This window comes from Schistocerca cancellata, chromosome 2 (assembly GCF_023864275.1).
Source record: "Schistocerca cancellata isolate TAMUIC-IGC-003103 chromosome 2, iqSchCanc2.1, whole genome shotgun sequence".
In the NCBI taxonomy this organism is placed as follows: Eukaryota; Metazoa; Arthropoda; class Insecta; order Orthoptera; family Acrididae; genus Schistocerca; species Schistocerca cancellata.
The window spans coordinates 1,075,055,295-1,075,076,140 of record NC_064627.1 but is presented as its reverse complement, the minus strand read 5'-3'; the positions used below and the strand labels follow the sequence as shown (position 1 = coordinate 1,075,076,140).

At 39.0% G+C, this 20,846-nt stretch overlaps 1 protein-coding gene across 1 annotated transcript in view; it reads right to left on the bottom strand.

Moving 5' to 3' along the window:
• Positions 1 to 1,937: 1,937 nt before the first annotated feature.
• LOC126163080 (succinate dehydrogenase cytochrome b560 subunit, mitochondrial-like) overlaps positions 1,938 to 20,846 on the bottom strand; it is an 81,732-nt gene continuing 62,823 nt past the window's right edge. The window contains exons 4-5 of the mRNA XM_049919989.1: positions 3,821 to 3,963; positions 1,938 to 2,260 (exon numbers count right to left, since the gene is read on the bottom strand). Of these exons, the coding sequence (XP_049775946.1) occupies positions 2,156 to 2,260; positions 3,821 to 3,963 (248 nt within the window). The 3' untranslated portion in view covers positions 1,938 to 2,155. The remainder of the gene's footprint in view (positions 2,261 to 3,820; positions 3,964 to 20,846) is intronic.

Here is a 20,846-nt window from a genome sequence, read left to right as displayed (position 1 = left end):
CTTCTGTAATTTCATCATTTCCCTTTCACTCTCTCCTGGCACCTTGCCTTCCACTCTCAACGACATTATTTTTTCTTCTTGGGGACCTATTTCCCCATCAGATTCTTGGCTCACCTCGGGCTCATAACCTCTCAGTTCCTCTTCTACTATCAGGGGTATAGCTCACCCTAATCGTCTTACAACTTTCTCCGCGTAGTCGAACTTAACCTTATGCTCTGTTAGGAAGTCTCTATGTATCAACCCATCATATGGAATGTCTAGTCCTGAGCCATACATGAAACTACTGCCTGAGTTTTCCGACAGCACCTTCCACACTTCAACGTATCTACACTAAACCCCTACTGTACTTAACTGCTTAACTCGTTACACCTTTCAACCTAAACCTTTCTACTTCATTTACTCTAACTCTATGCTTAACTGGAATACTCATTCTCTTTAACAAACACGAGTGTGTTCCTGTGTCTATCAATAGCTTTAAGTACTTTCTTAACTCTATAAACTATAATAACAGAAAATCATTCTCTGTGGCACAGTCTATGAGGGTAACTGTGGGATTGCTTACTGCGACAATGCCCGACTGTGCAGTTTTGTCATCTTTTAGCTTCCCTGTGCTTTTGCCGGTTTTGTTGGCATCGGAGCTCTGCTGCACTTCCTCTGCTTTGGTGTCACCCTGCTTGTCACATCCGTAACAAAGTTAGTAAACTCTACCTGTCATCACCCTTACTCTCCCCCATCTTATTCTTCCTACATTTTCTTGCAACATGCTCTCTCAAATCACATGTAACACATTTTAAATCCTTAATTTGTTTTGGCCCCATTACCGTTTCTATTCCACGGTTAAACTTTACCCTCGGGACCAGTCCCCACTCTTTCATTGATAATATCGTATTTTCCTCTTGCTGTGCTAACTCCACTGTAGCTGTCAAACCAATTTCATCTCCTTGGCTTCACACTATTGTCTGAATTCTAGCATTACTTAGGCCCTGAATAAAACAAGCTCATCTCAACGAGTCTACCGACACTACAGCACCTGTCATGTTCTCCCGACTTGTAACTCGAATTACGGCTTCCCAGAAATCTCTTTGCATCTTGTCAATTCTGCTTGCCCACAACAAGATCACTCACCTTTTCCTTGCTTTGCTTAGAATATTTTGCACGCATAGTAATCTATTTCAGCTTTAACAAATTTCAATAATGCTTCGTGTTCCTATGGCTTAACTAATTAAAATGCTGTGTCTACAGTCTCAATAAACTCTCTAAGGTCTTGTTTGTTACCCTTGAACACCCTGCTCCCAAGCTTCGTTACATTTCCCTTCGACCCCCCCCCCCCCTCCCACACACACTCACCAACTTATTGGCTGTATTTTTGCACTATTGTCCAGCAGTTCTTCACAGGCTGACAGGCTGAGTGCAGGAGTAGACTGCTCCTCTCTATATGGTCACACATTGTGACCTAAGCCCTTCATTGGCTTTAGATGATGCAGTGCTGCCCCCACAAGAAGGCTATCTCTGTTTCTCCCATTCGTCCCATGCTCTCTCTTTAACCAGATGTGCTGTTTTCCTAATATTTTCAATTGTGGTCCATGTCAACGGCTCCATCATCAGAATACACAAGGCTCCCTTTTGTGTGTTGATATCTTATAGCTCTGTGGCTCGTTATCACACGCAGCTGCCTATCTACCTGGCACTTAAACAGCCGGCTTCCAGTGCTGTGTTTGTTCTTGGCATTTTACTGTCAGTCTTGGCGTGCCTCATAGGTATAATGAAATTAAATTATGACTGCTTTTACTTTGAAATTCAGTGGCTGTGCTTCGCCCTTGACTGTCCGCATGAAGTTCAATTTTACTTTTACTGACTGGAAATAACAAATTTTCGGCCTAGCCATGGTAACAGAGAAAGACTTGTCAATTTTATTAGTGGATTATTTATTATCCTAAGCAATACCTGCCATTACATAATCATATACTACAGTTTCTTGAATTCACAAATATTTTAAAATAATGTTGGAGTTAGAACCTGCAAAGCAGTTATGTACACAAAAGTGTTGCAGATTTACACACACTTTCTTCATAAATAAGTACTGTTGCATACTCTTTAAGCACACTACACCAAGCACTACTTCCATTGTGATTGTTATGAGGAAAGACTTTTTATATTACAGTGACAGTAGCCATGCTGTCACAATTGTTGATGCAGTTAACATAGCATACCCTGTGTAATACACTCCCTTTATTGTCAGTGCCTTTCCTAAATCCCAAACCTAAAAAGAAAAAACAAAATGTAGATGATTTAATCATATGTGAAGGGAAAAGTTGATTATACAGGGAGAGTTAGGAGGAAAGGTACATGCTTTGAGGGGGTAATAGTATTAATGATTCTTAACAAAAAACTTCATATGGACGTTTGCCCCATTCCGAATGGTTTCTAGATAGGACACATTTAATATCACTTTTGTACGTTTTTCTTGAATAACTCAAAAACTGCACCCTGCAGCGAAAATGTGTTGCAGTAAAAAAATTAAACTATATTAAATTTCCTACAAAAAAGGCACTATTCATTTTTTTTTACTAATGGTTTGTGCAAAGAGATTCAGAAGGATGTAGGCTGCAGTACATACTGGGAGATGAAACAGCTTGCACAGGATAGAGTATCATGGAGAGCTGCATGTGCGAAGAGAGCACAAGAATGTTGAAAAACTCGCTCGACGCACATGCCCTGTAGCTTACATAGTTTTTGTAGACCAATTTGAGGTAGCATATTGAGGTAGCAAGTTGAGACAAACAGTTTGACAGGGTACACTTGTGGTCTATCAAGTCAGGAAACTACCTCAAATTGGCCTACAAACTACATAAGCTACAGAGCAAGCACGTGGAGCAAGTTTTCCAACATTCTCGTGCTCTCTTTGCACAAACCATTAGCTCTAGAGAAAAAAATGAATAGGACCTTTTTTGTAGGAAATTTAATATAGATTAATTTTGTACTGTGTCACATTGTCTCTGGAAGATGCGGTTTTCGAGTTATTCAATAAAAGCGTACAAAAGTGATATTAAATATGCTCTATCTGGAAAACCATTCGGAATATGGTATACATCCATATGAAGTATTTCGTTCAGAATCACTAATACTATCACCCCTCAAAGCATGTACCTTTCCTCCTGACTCACCCTGTATCTTGTGTGACAGAACATGAGTTGTAGTTCCACAACACATGGGAAAAAAATTTTTTTTACTCCACTACATGTATCCCACAAGTTAACAATTGTCTTATTTGTGGTTTTTAACCACGTAAAGTACAAAAACTTGCACTACAAACAGTGTGCTGAGCTCCTGGAAAACTAATGAAGAGAATCTTACTGTGTGTTCTAGCAGGAACAATTTGCAAGGTCAACACACGCACATACTGTATAAAATTTCATTCTGAATAAAACAATCAGATGGAACAGAATCAAAAAATTATACACACTGAATGATGTTCCCTATATCTGATATAAGGACTTGTTTTTACAGTAACCACCATCTGACCTCACCATACAGTTCTCTCGATTTAATTTTATATTTGTGTACTCAAATGATTTCAGAGAGGGTGTGTACATCTAGTTTTCTTTCTGTTATTATTTGATTCTTATTCCTCAGATGCTTATTTTCTCTCAAACAACTATTATACTGCTTTAGTTGTACCTTTTGTTGCATAACTGGCTCATTTATCCAAAATAAATTGTCTTGTTCATGAATAGATGCAGATTTATGTATGCTACCAATAATGTCAAAACCAACAGTAAAGTTTTATTACTTTATGATATAAATACATATAGTTACTTACCAAGTGACGGACACCATTAGATATGTGATACGCAAGAGGAAATGCCATCATTGCTTTCATGGCTGTGATTACTACTGGATTCAAATGCAATTCTTGCATCCAAGTGATGAAATCAGTGAACTGGTAAGGTGATACAAGAGTACCTAAAAATATTTATAACCATTTCATCTATATCCACCAACAAATAATCAATGTATTTAAACAGAAAAGAACAGTGGGCAGATATATTTCAAACCAATGTAGCGACCCTTTTTTCTATCCCGACTTCCGTAACTTGCATTAAAGTAGGAACGTTAATTTATCTATACATTGACTGGTATTGAGGGGTTTTGTTTTATCCTGGCTAGTTCTTAAATTAACCCCAGTGAGTCACTACACATATTGTCTTCCCAGTTTTGAAGGAAAAAACCATAAGTAAATTAATACTAGTGTTTTCAATAGATTCTCGTTCACTTGTTTCAGTTACTCGTCTGCACTCTACAATTTATTCTTGGTGAAAATCACGTAACCTAATTATTTATGAACCTAAATTGAAGTAAAGTTCAAGAAGAATAGTCAGTTTCAAATTAACACCTTATTTTTTTAACAATAATTATTAATAAATCAGTTCATTCACACGATCGCATTCAAAGGGGTTCTTTGAATAAGTATCTAATCTAGAAACCCGTCAGTATCAGAGATACTAAACAATGTTCTGTCCCTTTCAATAAAAAGATTGTTCCCGTTTAATATCCATAAACTGTCACGAACTATGATTACTAGTCGCGTGAAGTAAAGCTTTTCCACTATCACAATACAAAGTCCGAATCTGTCCAAAAATCGTTAATTCCGTAAAATATTTAAATCTTCACACGAAGTGACATTAAAGTCAGAGAGATTATTGGTGACCTTGCCGTTCCTCTAATATGACAAAAGTTCTAATTCTGATCTGAAATTAATGCTTCCCAAAAAACAACCTCGTCGCGATTTATTCTTGTGCCCTGGTTTAATAAAGCTCCTATTGTTGCTTCCTAAAGCTGTACGTCCTAATTGACTTCGAACAGACTAGAGGATAGAGACTGGAGTATCATAATTGCATTGTATGTCTATTTATACTTTAGTAAATGCTATCTTTGATATTCAAGACCTACGTTCTGTGACTATAATATTGATTTTCTCATATATAAGAATAACTAATAATTTAACCATTTCTATCGTTTTTCCCCCCTCCCATGCTTCCAAAATTTATTATTAAAATTCTTTTCTTTTTCTATTATTTTTTTTAACTATAGATTTCTCTCTATTGGTCTCTTATTTCTATTTTGTAAATTACTACTTGTGGAGGGGCTTGGGACATTTTCTGAATTCATATTTTGAGGGCATGGGAGCTAATTTGGGAGCTATTTTGGTTTATTAACACCGAGAGGTGTTGTATGTGTTACACCAAAGAAACAAATGAAAAGTACAATACTTATTTACGATATTATTTCAATATAGCAGTTCCAAAAACTAAGAGAAAATGCAAAATTTTCCAAAATAAGCAGTGGTTCAAAAAGGAAATATGAGAACAAAGTGATACATTAAGGTAACAATCAATCTAAAAGCACTGAAAACCTTCAAAGTACAATGTAAGTAGCACAGACAATTGAAAAGACAAGCAAAAGCCCAATAACAAATGAGGTATCAAAATCTATAGGTCTATTAATGAAAATGTAAATATTCATCTGTTTAAAATCTTATATCTCTGCAAGTTCTTCATCAATTGCTTTGACGTTTTGACACATCAATGTATTCGATTTTTAAAAAATATATATATAACCTATAGTTTTTACGTTCAACAGATGAACGTAATTACAACACACACAACACTAAACATTGCTTGTGTCGGACAGCATGCTTCTGGACAGATGCATAGTTAAACTGAGTTTTCATAGACTTAGATTTATTTTCATTTTGATTGGAATTGAGCTGTAATTTCTCAATATTCAAACCAATCATAAGAATCCTGACTGGCTGTGTGAACACACTTTTCTTGGCACCAAGAACATAGATGTCTACAAACTTAACACTATTGTTCAGTATAACATTCAACTTGAAACAGTCTCATAAAAGCCTGTCGACAGTTTTTTGGAAGCAATTAATTATCCAATAGAATTTTTGAATTCACTTGACCGGCCAGGGATGCTACTGCACGTACTGTTACTCAAAACTGCCACATTGCAAAATATCAACCAGCCAAAGTTTTGCAACGGCACATGGCTGTAGTAAAAAATTTTATGAGAAACATCATAGAAGTAATACTCCTAACAAGACTATTCAAAGGTGAAGATGTCCTCATTTCTCACATTCCCATGATTCCAATGGATATGCCACTTCAATTTAGCAGACTGAAATTCCAAAATTGAATGGCATTTGCAGTCACCATCAACAAAACTCATGACCAATTTTTCGAATTGTGTGGTTTAGATATAGACACAGATTACTTCTCGCTCAAACAATTGCATATTCTAGAGTCAGGAAAGAAGATAATCTCTTTTCTGCATAGACAACAAAACAACAAAAAATACTGTGAAATTAAACATATCCGGAATGTATGCTTTCTCTTTCTTTTCTTTTCCATTTAACTGCACTAGGCCACAGCAATGCGTGGCTGGGTACAATTAGTCACATATAAAATAAAACAGCCAGGAATCTAAGTAACACAAAGGGACAACATAAAATACACACAAACAACAGACAAAATACAAAATATGAAAGTGAATATCAGATTCATTGCAGATAAAACAGACATTGCCTACATTATAAATATTAACTACATAGATTACAACATAAGTCTAGAGATAGCATCTTCATCTGCTAATGGAAAGATCCCAGGTTCAGTCCCAACCATTGCTTACTTTTTCAATTTAAAAAATCATCAGCAGTGACGGCCAAAGACTTCTCTCTGCCAATGGCCTCATCAAAGAAGACAGATTTATACAGCTCCAGAGTACCCTTATGCTCTTGGGGTGGAGAACTACCCTTCAAGCAGAAGGAATAGAAATTATCGACTGCTTGAGGATGCAGAACGCAATGGAAACTGCTGCATTGGACACACATAATGTGTATCCACAGGAAATGTTGCTTGTAACTGAAAAAATGTCATGATTATCCCTCCCAGATTCAGGTCTCTAGGAGTGTACTGCCAAGGGTGGAGTGGTCTTGAGAACAAGATTGAAAAAACCAATGAAAAGGTAATATTCTGCACATAGGAGCATGGAATGTAGGAAGTCTAAATGTGGCAGGGAAGCTAGAAAACCTGAAATTTGCGATAATATATACCACAGTAGGTATTTCAGTTGAAAGGGAGTCCCTAAAAAGGGCAATCATATAAGGTGAGTTGACAAACATGGGTCCTAGGAAAAAAACTGCAAAGAAACCTGTGGTGACAGCAGAAATACTTCACTGATTGATGAAACAAGAGAATACAAAAATGTTCTGCAAATGGAAGGAATACAGTCATACAAGTCTCTTAGCTATGATGTCAGTAGCAAGTGCAGGGGAGCAAAAGCAAAACGGCTGCTGGAAAAACATGAAGAAATCAAAAAGTAAATGGTCTTCGAAAGAAAATGTTTGGCACACAGAAAAGTTGAACTAATGTTGTTAGTTACAAGCAAAGCTGACTACATTAAAATGTAAAAGACAATCCACAGTTTAACACTAAGGAGAGAGTGTATACATGAAAAAGAGTACAACAAGGGTGTCTACAAGGTGGAGAAATTGTCTGCTGATGTGACAGAAGAAGAAATGAATGTTGATTTGGATGACATAGGGGATCAAGTGGTAGTTGGAGCTTTGGAAGGCTTGTGATCAAACAATGTAGCAGTGACAGACAAACACTCCTTTGAAATTTCAAGCTTCATTGAGGTGTGGGGGAGTAGGGATAAAATGATTTTCTAGTTCAACATGAAGAATCTATGAGAGTGCAGACACACCACTGAACTCTCAGAATACTATCGATACTATCCCACAGATAGCATAGGCAGATAAATATGAGAACCAGTACTCAATCAACTTAACAACTTATGCTTTGCTCACCAGAATAATAAACAGGTCAGAGGAAAAGAAAGTTGAGGCTCTGTTAGACGATGAGCAGTTTGGCTTTGGGGAAGCTAAAGGCAGCAGACAGGCAGTTTTGAGATATACAGTACTTACAAGAACCAAGAGGGAACGAAAGACTGGAACATTAAAGAGATAAGTCCTTAGATTAAAATGATGTAAATCTTTCTCTTCTACTGTTCAACCTGTAACTCAAAGACACAATGACGGAAATAAAAGAAAGATTCGGGTGTGTAAATTTCTCGACAAAAGGATATCATTGGTAAGATATGATGATCACTTTGCTATCCTTAAGTCAGAGTGAGCAAAAATTACAGGACATGCTGAATAGAATCAACAGACTAATGAGCACAAAACAGGGACTGACAGAAAACCAAAGAAAGTCAAAAGCAATGATGATGAGTGGAAATGAGATCAGTGATAAACTGAGCACCAAAACTGGGGACCACATAGTATACAAAGTTGGAAAATCCTGGTAATTCTGAGGCAAAATGAAGCATTGGAGAGACATCTACAGACGTTAAAGTAACCTCTGGCGTGCCACAGGGGAGTGTTATGGGACCATTGCTTTTCACAATATATATAAATGACCTAGTAGATAGTGTCGGAAGTTCCATGCGGCTTTTCGCGGATGATGCTGTAGTATACAGAGAAGTTGCAGCATTAGAAAATTGTAGCGAAATGCAGGAAGATCTGCAGCGGATAGGCACTTGGTGCAGGGAGTGGCAACTGACCCTTAACATAGACAAATGTAATGTATTGCGAATACATAGAAAGAAGGATCCTTTATTGTATGATTATATGATAGCGGAACAAACACTGGTAGCAGTTACTTCTGTAAAATATCTGGGAGTATGCGTGCGGAGCGATTTGAAGTGGAATGATCATATAAAATTAATTGTTGGTAAGGCGGGTACCAGGTTGAGATTCATTGGGAGAGTCCTTAGAAAATGTAGTCCATCAACAAAGGAGGTGGCTTACAAAACACTCGTTCGACCTATACTTGAGTATTGCTCATCAGTGTGGGATCCGTACCAGATCGGGTTGACGGAGGAGATAGAGAAGATCCAAAGAAGAGCGGCGCGTTTCATCACAGGGTTATTTGGTAACCGTGATAGCGTTACTGAGATGTTTAACAAACTCAAGTGGCAGACTCTGCAAGAGAGGCGCTCTGCATCGCGGTGTAGCTTGCTTGCCAGGTTTCGAGAGGGTGCGTTTCTGGATGAGGTATCGAATATATTGCTTCCCCCTACTTATACCTCCCGAGGAGATCACGAATGTAAAATTAGAGAGATTAGAGCGCGCACAGAGGCTTTCAGACAGTCGTTCTTCCCGCGAACCATACGCGACTGGAATAGGAAAGGGAGATAATGACAGTGGCACGTAAAGTGCCCTCCGCCACACACCGTTGGGTGGCTTGTGGAGTATAAATGTAGATGTAGATGTAGACATTATGGATGAAGCAACAAGGACAAAACAGCAGACTGGAACATGCAAAGAGGGCATTCCTCACTAAAAGAACTCTACTATTATACAACATGAGCCTTAGTTTAAGCAAGTAATTTATGAGATAAAGAAGAAATTTCTGCTAATGTATGTTTGAAGTAAAAAAAGTATATGGAAATGAATCACAGGCTGTGGATATAGTGACGTGACTATGGAAACTGAGTACAGTCAATCGCTGTAACCAAAAGATTTACAGCATGTTACATACTGTAGGTTGACAAAGACCTTACAGGTGAGATAGAAAAGAAAATGTCACATTGTCATTGTCAAATTCTTCACCTCTTCCTCAAGAAGTTGCAGAAAGATTTAAGACCAACTCTGTTCCACTCAAGTTTTACAGTCTCCCAAAAATCCACAAGCAACAACCAACTGTAAGTAATATCAGAGCACAGACTTATGACTTACCTAAACATCTAACTTTACTGTTAAGACCTTCCGTGAGAAACTTTCATATCATTTTTGCAATTCTGCTGACTTTTTTAATAGAATTAAGTTCCTAAAACTCAACAAATCAAACTTATTAATAAGTTTTGATGTTGTTTAATTCTAAGGATCGCTTAATACGTTTGTTGTCACTCCTCGGCACTTAAGTTCACATTCGATATAAAAATCTGTTCCATCATTCCCTTCCCTGAACTTACTTTTTATTCAATAGTCAACATTTTGAACACACTGACAAGTGTTGCCTTGGGTAGTCCTCTATCCCCCTGGTGGAAAACCTTTCCTATGGAAGACTGAGGAGAGGACACTTGAGTCAGTGGAACTAAAACCCAAAGTTTTCTGGAAATATGTAAATGATACTTTTGTAGTGCGGGCCCCTGGTAAGGCAGAGCTGCCGTGATTTTTACAGCATCTAAATTCTATCCATGAGAATATACAGTTTATGATGGAAATGGAGTCAGATGGCTGTCTTCCATTTCTAGATGTTTTAGTCAGCTGGAAATTGAATGGATCACTGGGGCTTTCTGTTTACCACAAGCCCATACATACAGACCTATATTAGCAGGCATCTAGCTGTCACCACCTTTCACAAACTGTGGGTGTCCTTTGTACACTGGAATACTGGGCCCATGTCATATCTGATAAGAGACACCATTGCAGAGGAGCTAGAACACCAACAGCCTGCGTTTAAAGAAAATGGATATTATCTCTCACATTTTCTTGGCATGTTTGATTACTGGTATGCTTCCAAAGTGTTCTGCTGTGTTGTTTCCATTACATGTGTAATATTTCAAAGATCAACCCAGCTGTCATCTTCAGGTGTGAGAGTTTTCCTTTCATGTGTACTAGCTGCCTGAACTCTAATCAGTCCGGGCAGCAAGTAGACATAACAGCAATTGAAGACAACATACTTCAGTGCCAATTGACACAGATTGTACCAAAGAGATGTTTCAAATTTATGAGAGTTGCAATACAGAGTCTTATTCTATGTTTTGCTGACTGAGAATATTGACTTCAAGATAGTCAGTGATCGTAATGGGCCTCAAGATCTTCATATTCACAAACTCTGTAACTTCTTGTACTATTTTTCTTGTTAGAACTTTCTTTTGTGCTGTATCCCATTATGTTATCAAGGGAACAATAACCTGTCTTTAGTTCATTCTAGATGGCACAGCAACTTAATATCACAATTCAAATCTTTAACCTCTTGCAGTCTCTTACTACTACCTGAGAAAAGCTGTTACATATGTTAGATGAACTGGAACAATGGCAAGAGAATGTCAGATGCACACCACCCATTAGACCCGGCAAAGGAATCTTGGTCCAAGTACATAGCGCAGCTGGAGTAACAGTCCACAACCCACAGGACAATAGGTGATGTTACCAAAAGTGCATTCTTATTACCCAATGTAGGTGCTCATATCTACCAGCTGGTGCAGCAATTATATCTGGATAAGGACCAATGTGTGTTAGGTTATATGGAAGTGAAAGACACGTTAACTAAATGTTTTAAAGGTACAATTCTAGTGGTGACGGCATCCATAAGTTTTATAGGGCGTATAAGAAATGTGGACAATCTTTTAACAAATGAGCAGTCATTCTGCAAGATCTCACTCAGTACCGTAAATTCAAATGTGAAAACAGGACTGTAATCTTTCTTATGCCAATATGTCAGTCAGGGAGACAATTATCATTCATACAACAGATGCAGCACTGTGAAATGATATTTGCTTAAATAATCCTACGTTGGAAGAAATGTATTGGTGCTTCAAGTTTCTGAACCAATAAGATGAGCTGCAATATTGGAGGAACTGAGGTTTTTAAGACAGATTTTCATAATTGTGACAAATCTTTCTGTCACAAGAGTAAACATGTCAGTAAAACCTGCCAAGATACTGGCGGCTTTACATGCCACCAAAAAAAACACAAGTCAATATTTATAGGCAGTCAGTCATCTACAGTACACAGAAAACGACTTTGAAAATAAAGGTAACAGTATTATTTCTTAAGGTGATAAAGCTGTTTTAACTGATCTTGGGATCAACAGACAAAACATACATTTCAACTTGATACAGATTCCTCAAAAACTATAATTAACAGTGCTATGTACACTTTTATTTGGTTCTCCCAAGTCGTCCAAATTTCAAGCCATGCTAATGAGTTATAGTGATCAGTCAGTCCAAATCAAAGATCATTGCATTCAGACTGCCAGGCATAAAAACAAACATGTACAATCACCAAAGCTGATGAAACACTTGCAAACAACTGCCAACATAATGGGAGTGGATCTTTTTCAGCAGCTTAGATTTACAATTCAGGATTCGGCCAAACACATCCAGAACACAGATGAAATGTGGAATGTGCATTACCCACTTCTTATTTTTCTAGATGTATGCAATGGAGCCCTGGTGCTGGCTCTACCCAGATGCTGCTGGACCTTTTATGGAGGCTAAATGGCTAATTCTTGTGGACAGCCATACAAGCTATCCTTATGACATCACTATAAACAATAAGGGGGCACTCCGAATGCGCCACACTCTGAAACAGATTTTCGCTGTTGAGGATCTCCTCACGGCTATTGTTACAGATTACAGTGCCCAGTTGAATAATTATGAATTTGAATCTTTCTGCATGGCCCATAGGATACAGCACCTATACAGTTCACCATTTCATAGATTCGAAAAGGGTTGTTGAAAGCTTCTTTCAGGCATCCTGAGTGGAGATGCTACACCATAGGAAGATGAGGATCCTTCTGTCCCTCATGGCACCTTGTCAATGGGTAAACATCATACATTATCACTAGTGAATCTAGCAGCAAAAATAAATAAAAAACAGCACTTGGAAATCGGTGTCACAGTCTCCCATTCTGAAGTATGGTATCGCAAGAAAGAGTAGTATCCTCGGGCAGAGGTCTGTCATCTGGGCAACACAATGTATGTCATACTAACATCAGATGGTGATATCCAACACAAATATTTAGATCAGCTCTTACCACGAATGGATAAATTTCTTCCTTCTTGGAATCATTGCTCTGTTTCAGTTCCAGATGACATCAATGTTTCTGCCACAGAAAGGGCAGGGGGAGCCACAGAAGAGCAGCAGCCTACCAGTGCTGACACCTAGCACCACCAGAACCGATATGGACACAAGCCCAGGCTGTGTCGCAGCCAAAGGAGAAGATGCTTCACTTCTGTCTCTTGAGGGGGATGGATGCTGTGCCCCACACCATCACCCCTACCAGATAGTCTGACCTTTCATCACGATGGCATGCAGACTTGACTTACATCAAAGTGAAGCCAACAACCACATGGTGGTCTTCCACAAATGCTACCATCTGCAGCCATACTATTTTGCCACACTATCAACTGCATCAAATATGCAAAGGGGTGACATCACTCTGCCTGAAAAGCCAATGGTCGGGATACATGTTATCACTCAGTATCCACAGCCAATCGTGTGGATTCCAGAACTAATCCATGCCCCACACCCCAGTGAGTCAGTGGAGTTCATATCCCATCAGAGACTGCTAGCAGCAGTCTGAAGAGAGCAGCTGCCAGTCTGGAACCAGCAACCTACAAGCAGACTGGCCATGAGGATAGCAGCTTACCCGTTTTCAAAAGTCAGTAGGGGTATTTAAATATATAAGGCTGCATGTCTCGTATGTGTCACTGCCTCCCCCACTCTGAGGTAGCACCACTGTTAAGGCAGTCAGTCATCAGTTTTCAAGGTGGACAGATACGGATGTGTATCGTGTTTTAAGGCCCCATTGCATATCAAGAGTTCATGTAAGGAGTGAATGAGAAATGTAGTGCAAGGTGATTGGGAGTGCTTCTCAAATAATGTATCAGGTCACAGTATGTAACTGCTATGTTACCGACTTCCTTCTCTCCAGGCCTTTTTCAACTACACCTCCTCCTCTTGCGATTCTTGAACAGCATATTTGCTATTACTAGTTGAAATTAATTGCAGAATTGATCAGTCTTTCTCCTGTTCCAATCCCTCCTAGCTGATTATTAGATTTTCATCTCCCTTTACACACTGACTTACCCAGACAATGCCTTTGTATACTTCATCTCTTAATGTTCTGCTTGTGACATTAGCATGTATACCTGGACTATTTTTGTGGGAATTCGTTTGCTTTTGATTGCTTTGAGAATAATCCTATCACTGAGCTGTTTGTTTGCAGGAACTCATTCTCTGTGTTACCTCAAGGTTTATAATGAATCCTACACCTGTTATACCATTTTCTAATGCTATTGATATTACTCAATATTTTTCTGACTGTTTTCTGGTGGTACTGGGATTACCCTACATTTAGCTCTCCATTTCACTTCAATAACTGTTACTGTATTTAAATTTCCACTTTCAGAATTTCTAGATTCCCTACCACATTTAGACTACTGACATTCCACACCCCAACTTGTAGAAAGTTACCCCCTCATTAGTTTTTTTTCAATCTCTTCTCAAGGCAACATCATTCTGTCAGTTCTCTCCCACAATATTTTACCACTGGAGAGATCATATAGACACTTTTTCAATTGCAGGCCACATTTCCTGTGGACAGACATTCTGTGTCCCATTGCCTTCTGCATCCTCACGCTGCTGGTGTTTTCTTATTCTTCAGCCTTTAGTGGCAGTTTCTTATTCCAAGGGTGAGAGGGTACCTGAACATCTGTCCTCTTTGACAAGGCTATAGGAAGGATGAGGGTAAATTCTTATACCTGAAGTATTCAGCTGCCTCTGCTGATGATCTTTTTTATTCAAAGTCCAAGTAGTGGCTGGAATTAGACCCACGACCCAGAACTTTTTGATAGATTTTCCTGTAGATCCAGGTAGCCCCTTCAATACAAGGGACATTTAAGAAAGATTTGAAAATATTGATATACAAACGTTTCCTTTCTATGCTTTCACAACACTATTAGTTCAATAGAAACTAAGTGACAGTTATTGTGGAATGAAATGAAATGAAATGATGTGTAGCTGTGAACTAAGCTATCCTACATTTTTTGTAGCAGTAAAGATTTGCATCTATTCTAAAATCTTCATCATATGACAATTAAGAACAGTTAATTTGCTTTTATTAATCAAGTGAATATAACATTTTATAAATTATTGTAGCTCTTTCTCATAAAGTTATCTTTCACAAATCAATTTCATTTTCTTTCACGAGTAAATTTCATTACACCAAATATTTAAGCTTAATACATGTAGTACATTTACTTTTCCAACATAATTGTCACTAAATAGTTCTCACTGTTATCAGATAATTCATTTCCGAAATACCTTAGATGTTACCTTTCTTTGAATAAAGCATGACTGTCACAACAGACAAGTGTGCGAACTGCTGCAGAATCATCAGACATGTCAGTGTGAGGAATGTCAGTGTATTTTCAGGTGGGATGATGTAATACAATATGCATGAAGAATGATGCTGGTCACTTCTGGAGATAAACTGATTTTCGCTAATGCTACACTATATCAGAAAGAGAACACCTTATACCAAGGGAGGTGGCACAGTGGCTAGCACAATGGACTTGCATTTGGGAGGATGACGGTTCAAACCCGCATCTAGCCATCCAGATTTAGGTTTACCAAGGTTTCCCTAAGTTGCTCCAGGCATATACCAGGGTGGTTCCTTTGAAAGGGCACGGCCGATTTCCTTCCTCATCCTTGACACAATCCGAGCCTGTGCTCCATCTCTAATGACCTCAATGTCGACAGGACGTTAAACCTAATCTCCCTTCCTTCTTCCTATATTAAATCCAATCTTCCTTTCTTCCTTCCTTTTTACAACGGGCTATCTTGAAACTCTGAGCTGATTTGGCAGTGGCGCAAGAACATTTAGCAGTTTTGCAGTAGTAATGTTAGGCCTAGACTGTAAGGTTTATTACAGTCAAGCTTTCCAAATCAGTGAAAATATCCAGGAGACATTGCTGGTCTGATTGCTTCAGTCAACCTGCCTCCAGTAGTTTCAGTGCTTTGGAGACAGAGAACAAAAGCATTCAGACATCCCAAGAAGCTCTGAAGCAGTCTGAAAGTACTGATAAAAAGTTGCAGGTGAGGTGCTGGAAGAAAAGTTTTAAGATGACCAAAAAGGTTTTCTTATTAGGCAGCAGACATACAAGGGGAATGTCAGAACCAGTTCACGACTCTTTGGGAAGTGATTACTAGGTAACTAGTACTTTTAGAGGGGAATATCAGAACTGATTCACAACTCTTTGGAAAGTGATTACCAGTTTTAAGGCAAGTGCAGGGCTCAATAATGTCAACTGTGATCTGTGCTCTTTGGGGAAGGATCAAATAGTAATAGAAGGGGGTTCAGGTAGCAGTTTGGACCATAACCTCAATTAGACAATTGAGCATTATATCAGACATGTTAAAGACTATGCTCCTCATAGTAGCGAGAAAACTGTGTCACACTTTGAGCGATGTGATGAGCTCTGCATGAAGCATTCTGTGGAGCGTGTTAATGCAAAACCTGAACAAAAACCAATCACTCAGGGAGAGATAAGATCACACATGAGCATAACTGATGCATCATCCTCAACTCGGTCTCATTGTACATGGCATGGTTAGCAACAAATCCTTCTAGTAAGAGGCTACTTGCACGGCTGAGTGCCAGAAGCATCCAGTCCGACCAAAGCAATATCCACACTATCCCAGTGATTTCCATTGCAATCGCTAGACCTTTTCAGGGTAAACTCATAAAAAAGACAGAGCTGCAGAATAAATATAGTTACAAACGATGGAAAAGTCTAGGCTGGAATAATGACATTATTATGAAAATTATTGATTGCTACTCACCATATAGACTAGCAGGCAGTTGCATCTGCGATCATGCACAGTCACTCTCCAAATATACATAGGGTCTCACTGAGGGCTTCAGAGACCGAAATTATGCTCCTAACCTTGTATAGAAACAGATCTCCCAGGCCTTGTCACTCCTGTCACCTACCACCTTCCACATGCATCCAGCCACAAAGGCGAACTCCCCTCCCAACTCAGATCCACTACGGCCTGAAGCAATTGAGTCACATTCTCTGTCAGGGTTTTGACTACCTCTCATTGTGTCCTGAAATAAGGAATATACTACCCATATCCTTCCTACCTCTCCCACAGTGGTATTCCCCTGTCCAATGAACCTGTACAATATCCTTGTCTATACCTATTACACACCTGCCCCCAACTTCCTGCCTCATGACTCATATCCCAGCAATAAACCTTGATACAAGACTGGTCCCACATGTCCTCCTGCCATCATCTGCTCTAGTCCAGTCACAGTCATCTCCTATCCCATCAAAGGCAGAGCAACCTGTGAAAGCAGTCATGTGATCTACAAACTAAGTTGCAACCAATTTTCCACTTTCTACATGGGCGTGACAACCAACAAGCTGTCTGTCCACACGAATGGCCAGCAACAAACTATGGCCAAGAGACAGCTGGACCACCCAATTGCTGAACATACAGCCTAACACAGCATGCTTCACTTCAATGACTGCTTCACAGCCTGAACCATCTGGGTCCTTCCCACCAACACCGGCTTTTCTGAATTGCACAGGTGGGAACTCTCCCTGCAATATATCCTACATTCCCATAATCTCAATAGCCTCAACCTCCACTAGTCCTTGTCCTTCACGTATCTATCCTCTTCCCTGCTCTCACTCCAGCACTATTCCACCAACGCACTCAATAATCTTTTTCCCCCTCCTCTACTTCTCTCCTTTTCTGCCCCCCCCCTCCCCACACTCACACAGCAAAAAAACCTCATGTTGGCACCTAGCAGCCCTACCCTGTCCCTACTGTGTCCCCGCACACACTCACAAGCAGCACAACACGTTCCCCGCCCCTACCCTGCTATCCCTCTCCCTCCCTGCCCTGGCCTCATCCTTCCCCCTACTGCTCACAGATTGCTTTTTCCATCAGGCACATTTTTTGTACTCAGTTGAGCCTCAGAGGCCAGACAGTGGTCATGCTCACACTTGTGTGTGTTTTCTGCTTTAGAAGAAGACCTTTAGGCTGAAAGCACGAATGTACAGCACTATTTTGTTGTGCCTAACCCCCAACTCTACATCTCCTCTACATGGTGAGCAGCAACCTACCTTTTCACCATATTGGCATAGATATTGTTATAGTTGATACAGCTACTAGTACAACAAAATACTGCAGCTTGGACAAAGCCAAGTATACCACAGAAAATGCATTTAGTGTCTCCCATCAAACATCATAAATCCGTTAAATAAAAAAGTTAAAGTTCTCATATCCATTCAGGAAAAGGAAAATGTGATTGTAACATCAGCAGACTTTTTGTGAGTATTACATCAGGTAGATATCACAGAAATTGAACAGATTCATCTTTAAGGATAAAACCTAATACCACATTACAATACACCAAATAAGAAGAAAGGGGAAGTGCAAAAAGTGGAGTTTAGTCCCAGACCTTCAGGTTAATGAAAATTATGATGAACAGCTTACTTTATCCTGTGTTACAGGAGTGGATCAGGAAACACAAGCCTGTAGTACTAACAGCTTACAGACCACTGGCAGAAAGTATCTTAAGCTTCACAAAAGAGCTAGAAACAGTTTTAATGTGGTTACGCAGACTTAATTGGAAGATCATTGTTTTTGGAGACTTTAATGTTGATTTTCTGGTCATGCAGTACTGACTGAGGGCAACTGGAGTTGTTGGATGTCCAGCTTAGGATTATTTCCCATGTGAAATTTCCATACGAGAAGTGCAACAGTCATTGACAATTCATTCTTAAGCCCAACAACTTGCAGTGATTTAGGTGTAAAACAAATTGGTCAAATGGCTCTGAGCACTATGGGACTTAACATCTGAGGTTATCAGTCGCCTAGAACTTAGAACTATTTAAACCTAACTAACCAAAGGACATCACACACATCCATGCCCGAGGCAGGATTCGAACTTGCGACCATAGCGGTCACGCGGTTCCAGACTGAAGCGCCTAGAACCGCTCGGCCACACCGGCCGGCTAAAACAAATTGTCAATGGTTTATCTGACCATGATTGTCAAATTTTAACAATGAAATTTACTGACACTTTAGGTACAAGTCATAGCAGAAAAGTATTGTATCACAGAATCAGGTAAAATGAACTGATCACAACCTTTAGAGAGAAACTACAGTAAGAATGGTGGGGAGAAATTTATAAAGCAGGCATGTATCACAATGTTTAGAGAGAAGTTACGGGAAGAACAATGGGGAGAATTTTATAAATCAGGCAATGTTGATGGAAAATACAATTTTGTTAATATATTCCTGCAGCACTGTGAGTCTTGTTTTCCACTTGAATAAGGTCAAAGTTGAACATAAGCAAATATTATGAGATTGAAGTATTTTACACCAGGAACAGAGAGCTCTACATAATTTACAGCAGTAGTTGAGACTCTTCCACTCTAAGATTAAATAAGCAAAGTCATTTGCTAAGCTCAAAAAATAAAACACTCCAAGAATAAAGCAAAAACTATTTGGAACATTATTAAACAACAAACAAACAAAACTTGTCATCCAAATGAAAAATCATTTGCCATTAATTTCATTACTTCCTCACAGTAGCAAATAATACTGCACCAAATACAGATGTGTTAGATTTACTTGTGAAGGTACTGCATGCACAACCAGGAGAAGTTGGTTTCAAAAATACAACTGCTAAGGAGGTTACATAATACATCAGGCCACTAAAAGGTAATAATTCAGCTGATTACGATAGTGTTTCTGGCAGAATATTAAAAATCTCAAGTTGACTTGATAGGATTACCCATAAGCTATCTTTATAATCAGATAATGAGTCACAGTATATTTCCTGAAACACTTAAGTATGCTACAATAACATACATCCATGGAACTGGAGACAAGCAAACCACCTCTAATTACAGACCTATATCATTCCTTCCAGTCTTTGCAAAAGTATTTGAGAAAGAGGCCTATGATAGAATACTGACCCACTTAACTGAGTAGAACTTGTTAACTACCTGTCCGTTTGGCTGTCATACAGGATTCTCCACACGAAAAGCATTACAAGATCTTAAAAATGAAGTGTTAACAGAGCTAAACAAGAGAAAATATCCTGTTGGTATATTCTGTGACTTGTGGATCACAAAAATTCTACTCATCAAACTGAAGTGTTATTGCATTAATGGCATCCCTCTCGACTTGATGGAATTTTACCTCCACAACAGAAAGTAGAGGGTCTCTTTAACAGACTGCATCTCTGGTCTGAAAGAAACTTCATAACGGGGGGAACATAAATTGTAGAATACCACAGGGATCAGTACTACACCCACTCTTGTTTCTAATCTATATAAATGATCTTCCATTCAATTACTTTAAAGGGTGCTCAAACAATGTAATGTTTGCTCAAAATACAAACATACTAATCCAGGGTCCAAACACAAACTTAGCTGACACAGTTCAGATGATAAGTGAACAGACCTTCAAGTGGTTCACAGTTTGAGTCTTAATCTCATGAAGACTTCCACAGTTTCAAACAAGCAATAATGAACTTTTAGCACCAGAAGTAGGAATTAATGTTCATACACTGAATGAACCATTACATCTAAAATTCTTTGGGGTCCAGCTGGATAACAACTTAAAATGGAGTAAAAAAATGGATTAACTAATTAAGAAGCTCAGTTCAGCTTGTTATGGCCTTATAAACTGTTGTAACAAACAATTTTGTGTGTGCGTCACTTCGTAGTTTGCACATAAGGTTTGTGCTTGATTCAGCCACTAGAGGCTAACTGACCTGCAAATACAACAGCTAAGTTCATGTAGTTCTGCTGATCCATGCTCTGTATGACTGTTCTGGCAGCTTTTGGCAGTGGTGAAACTCCACACAAGCAGCAATAACGTGAGTACTTTTCTACTGACAGGTAGAAAGTAACTCACACATCTGATCAAAAGAAAGACTTGAAGGTTCTTGTAAGGGGGCAAGCTGACACAAATAATGATCCCTGCAAGGTGATATCTACAACAAAAAAAA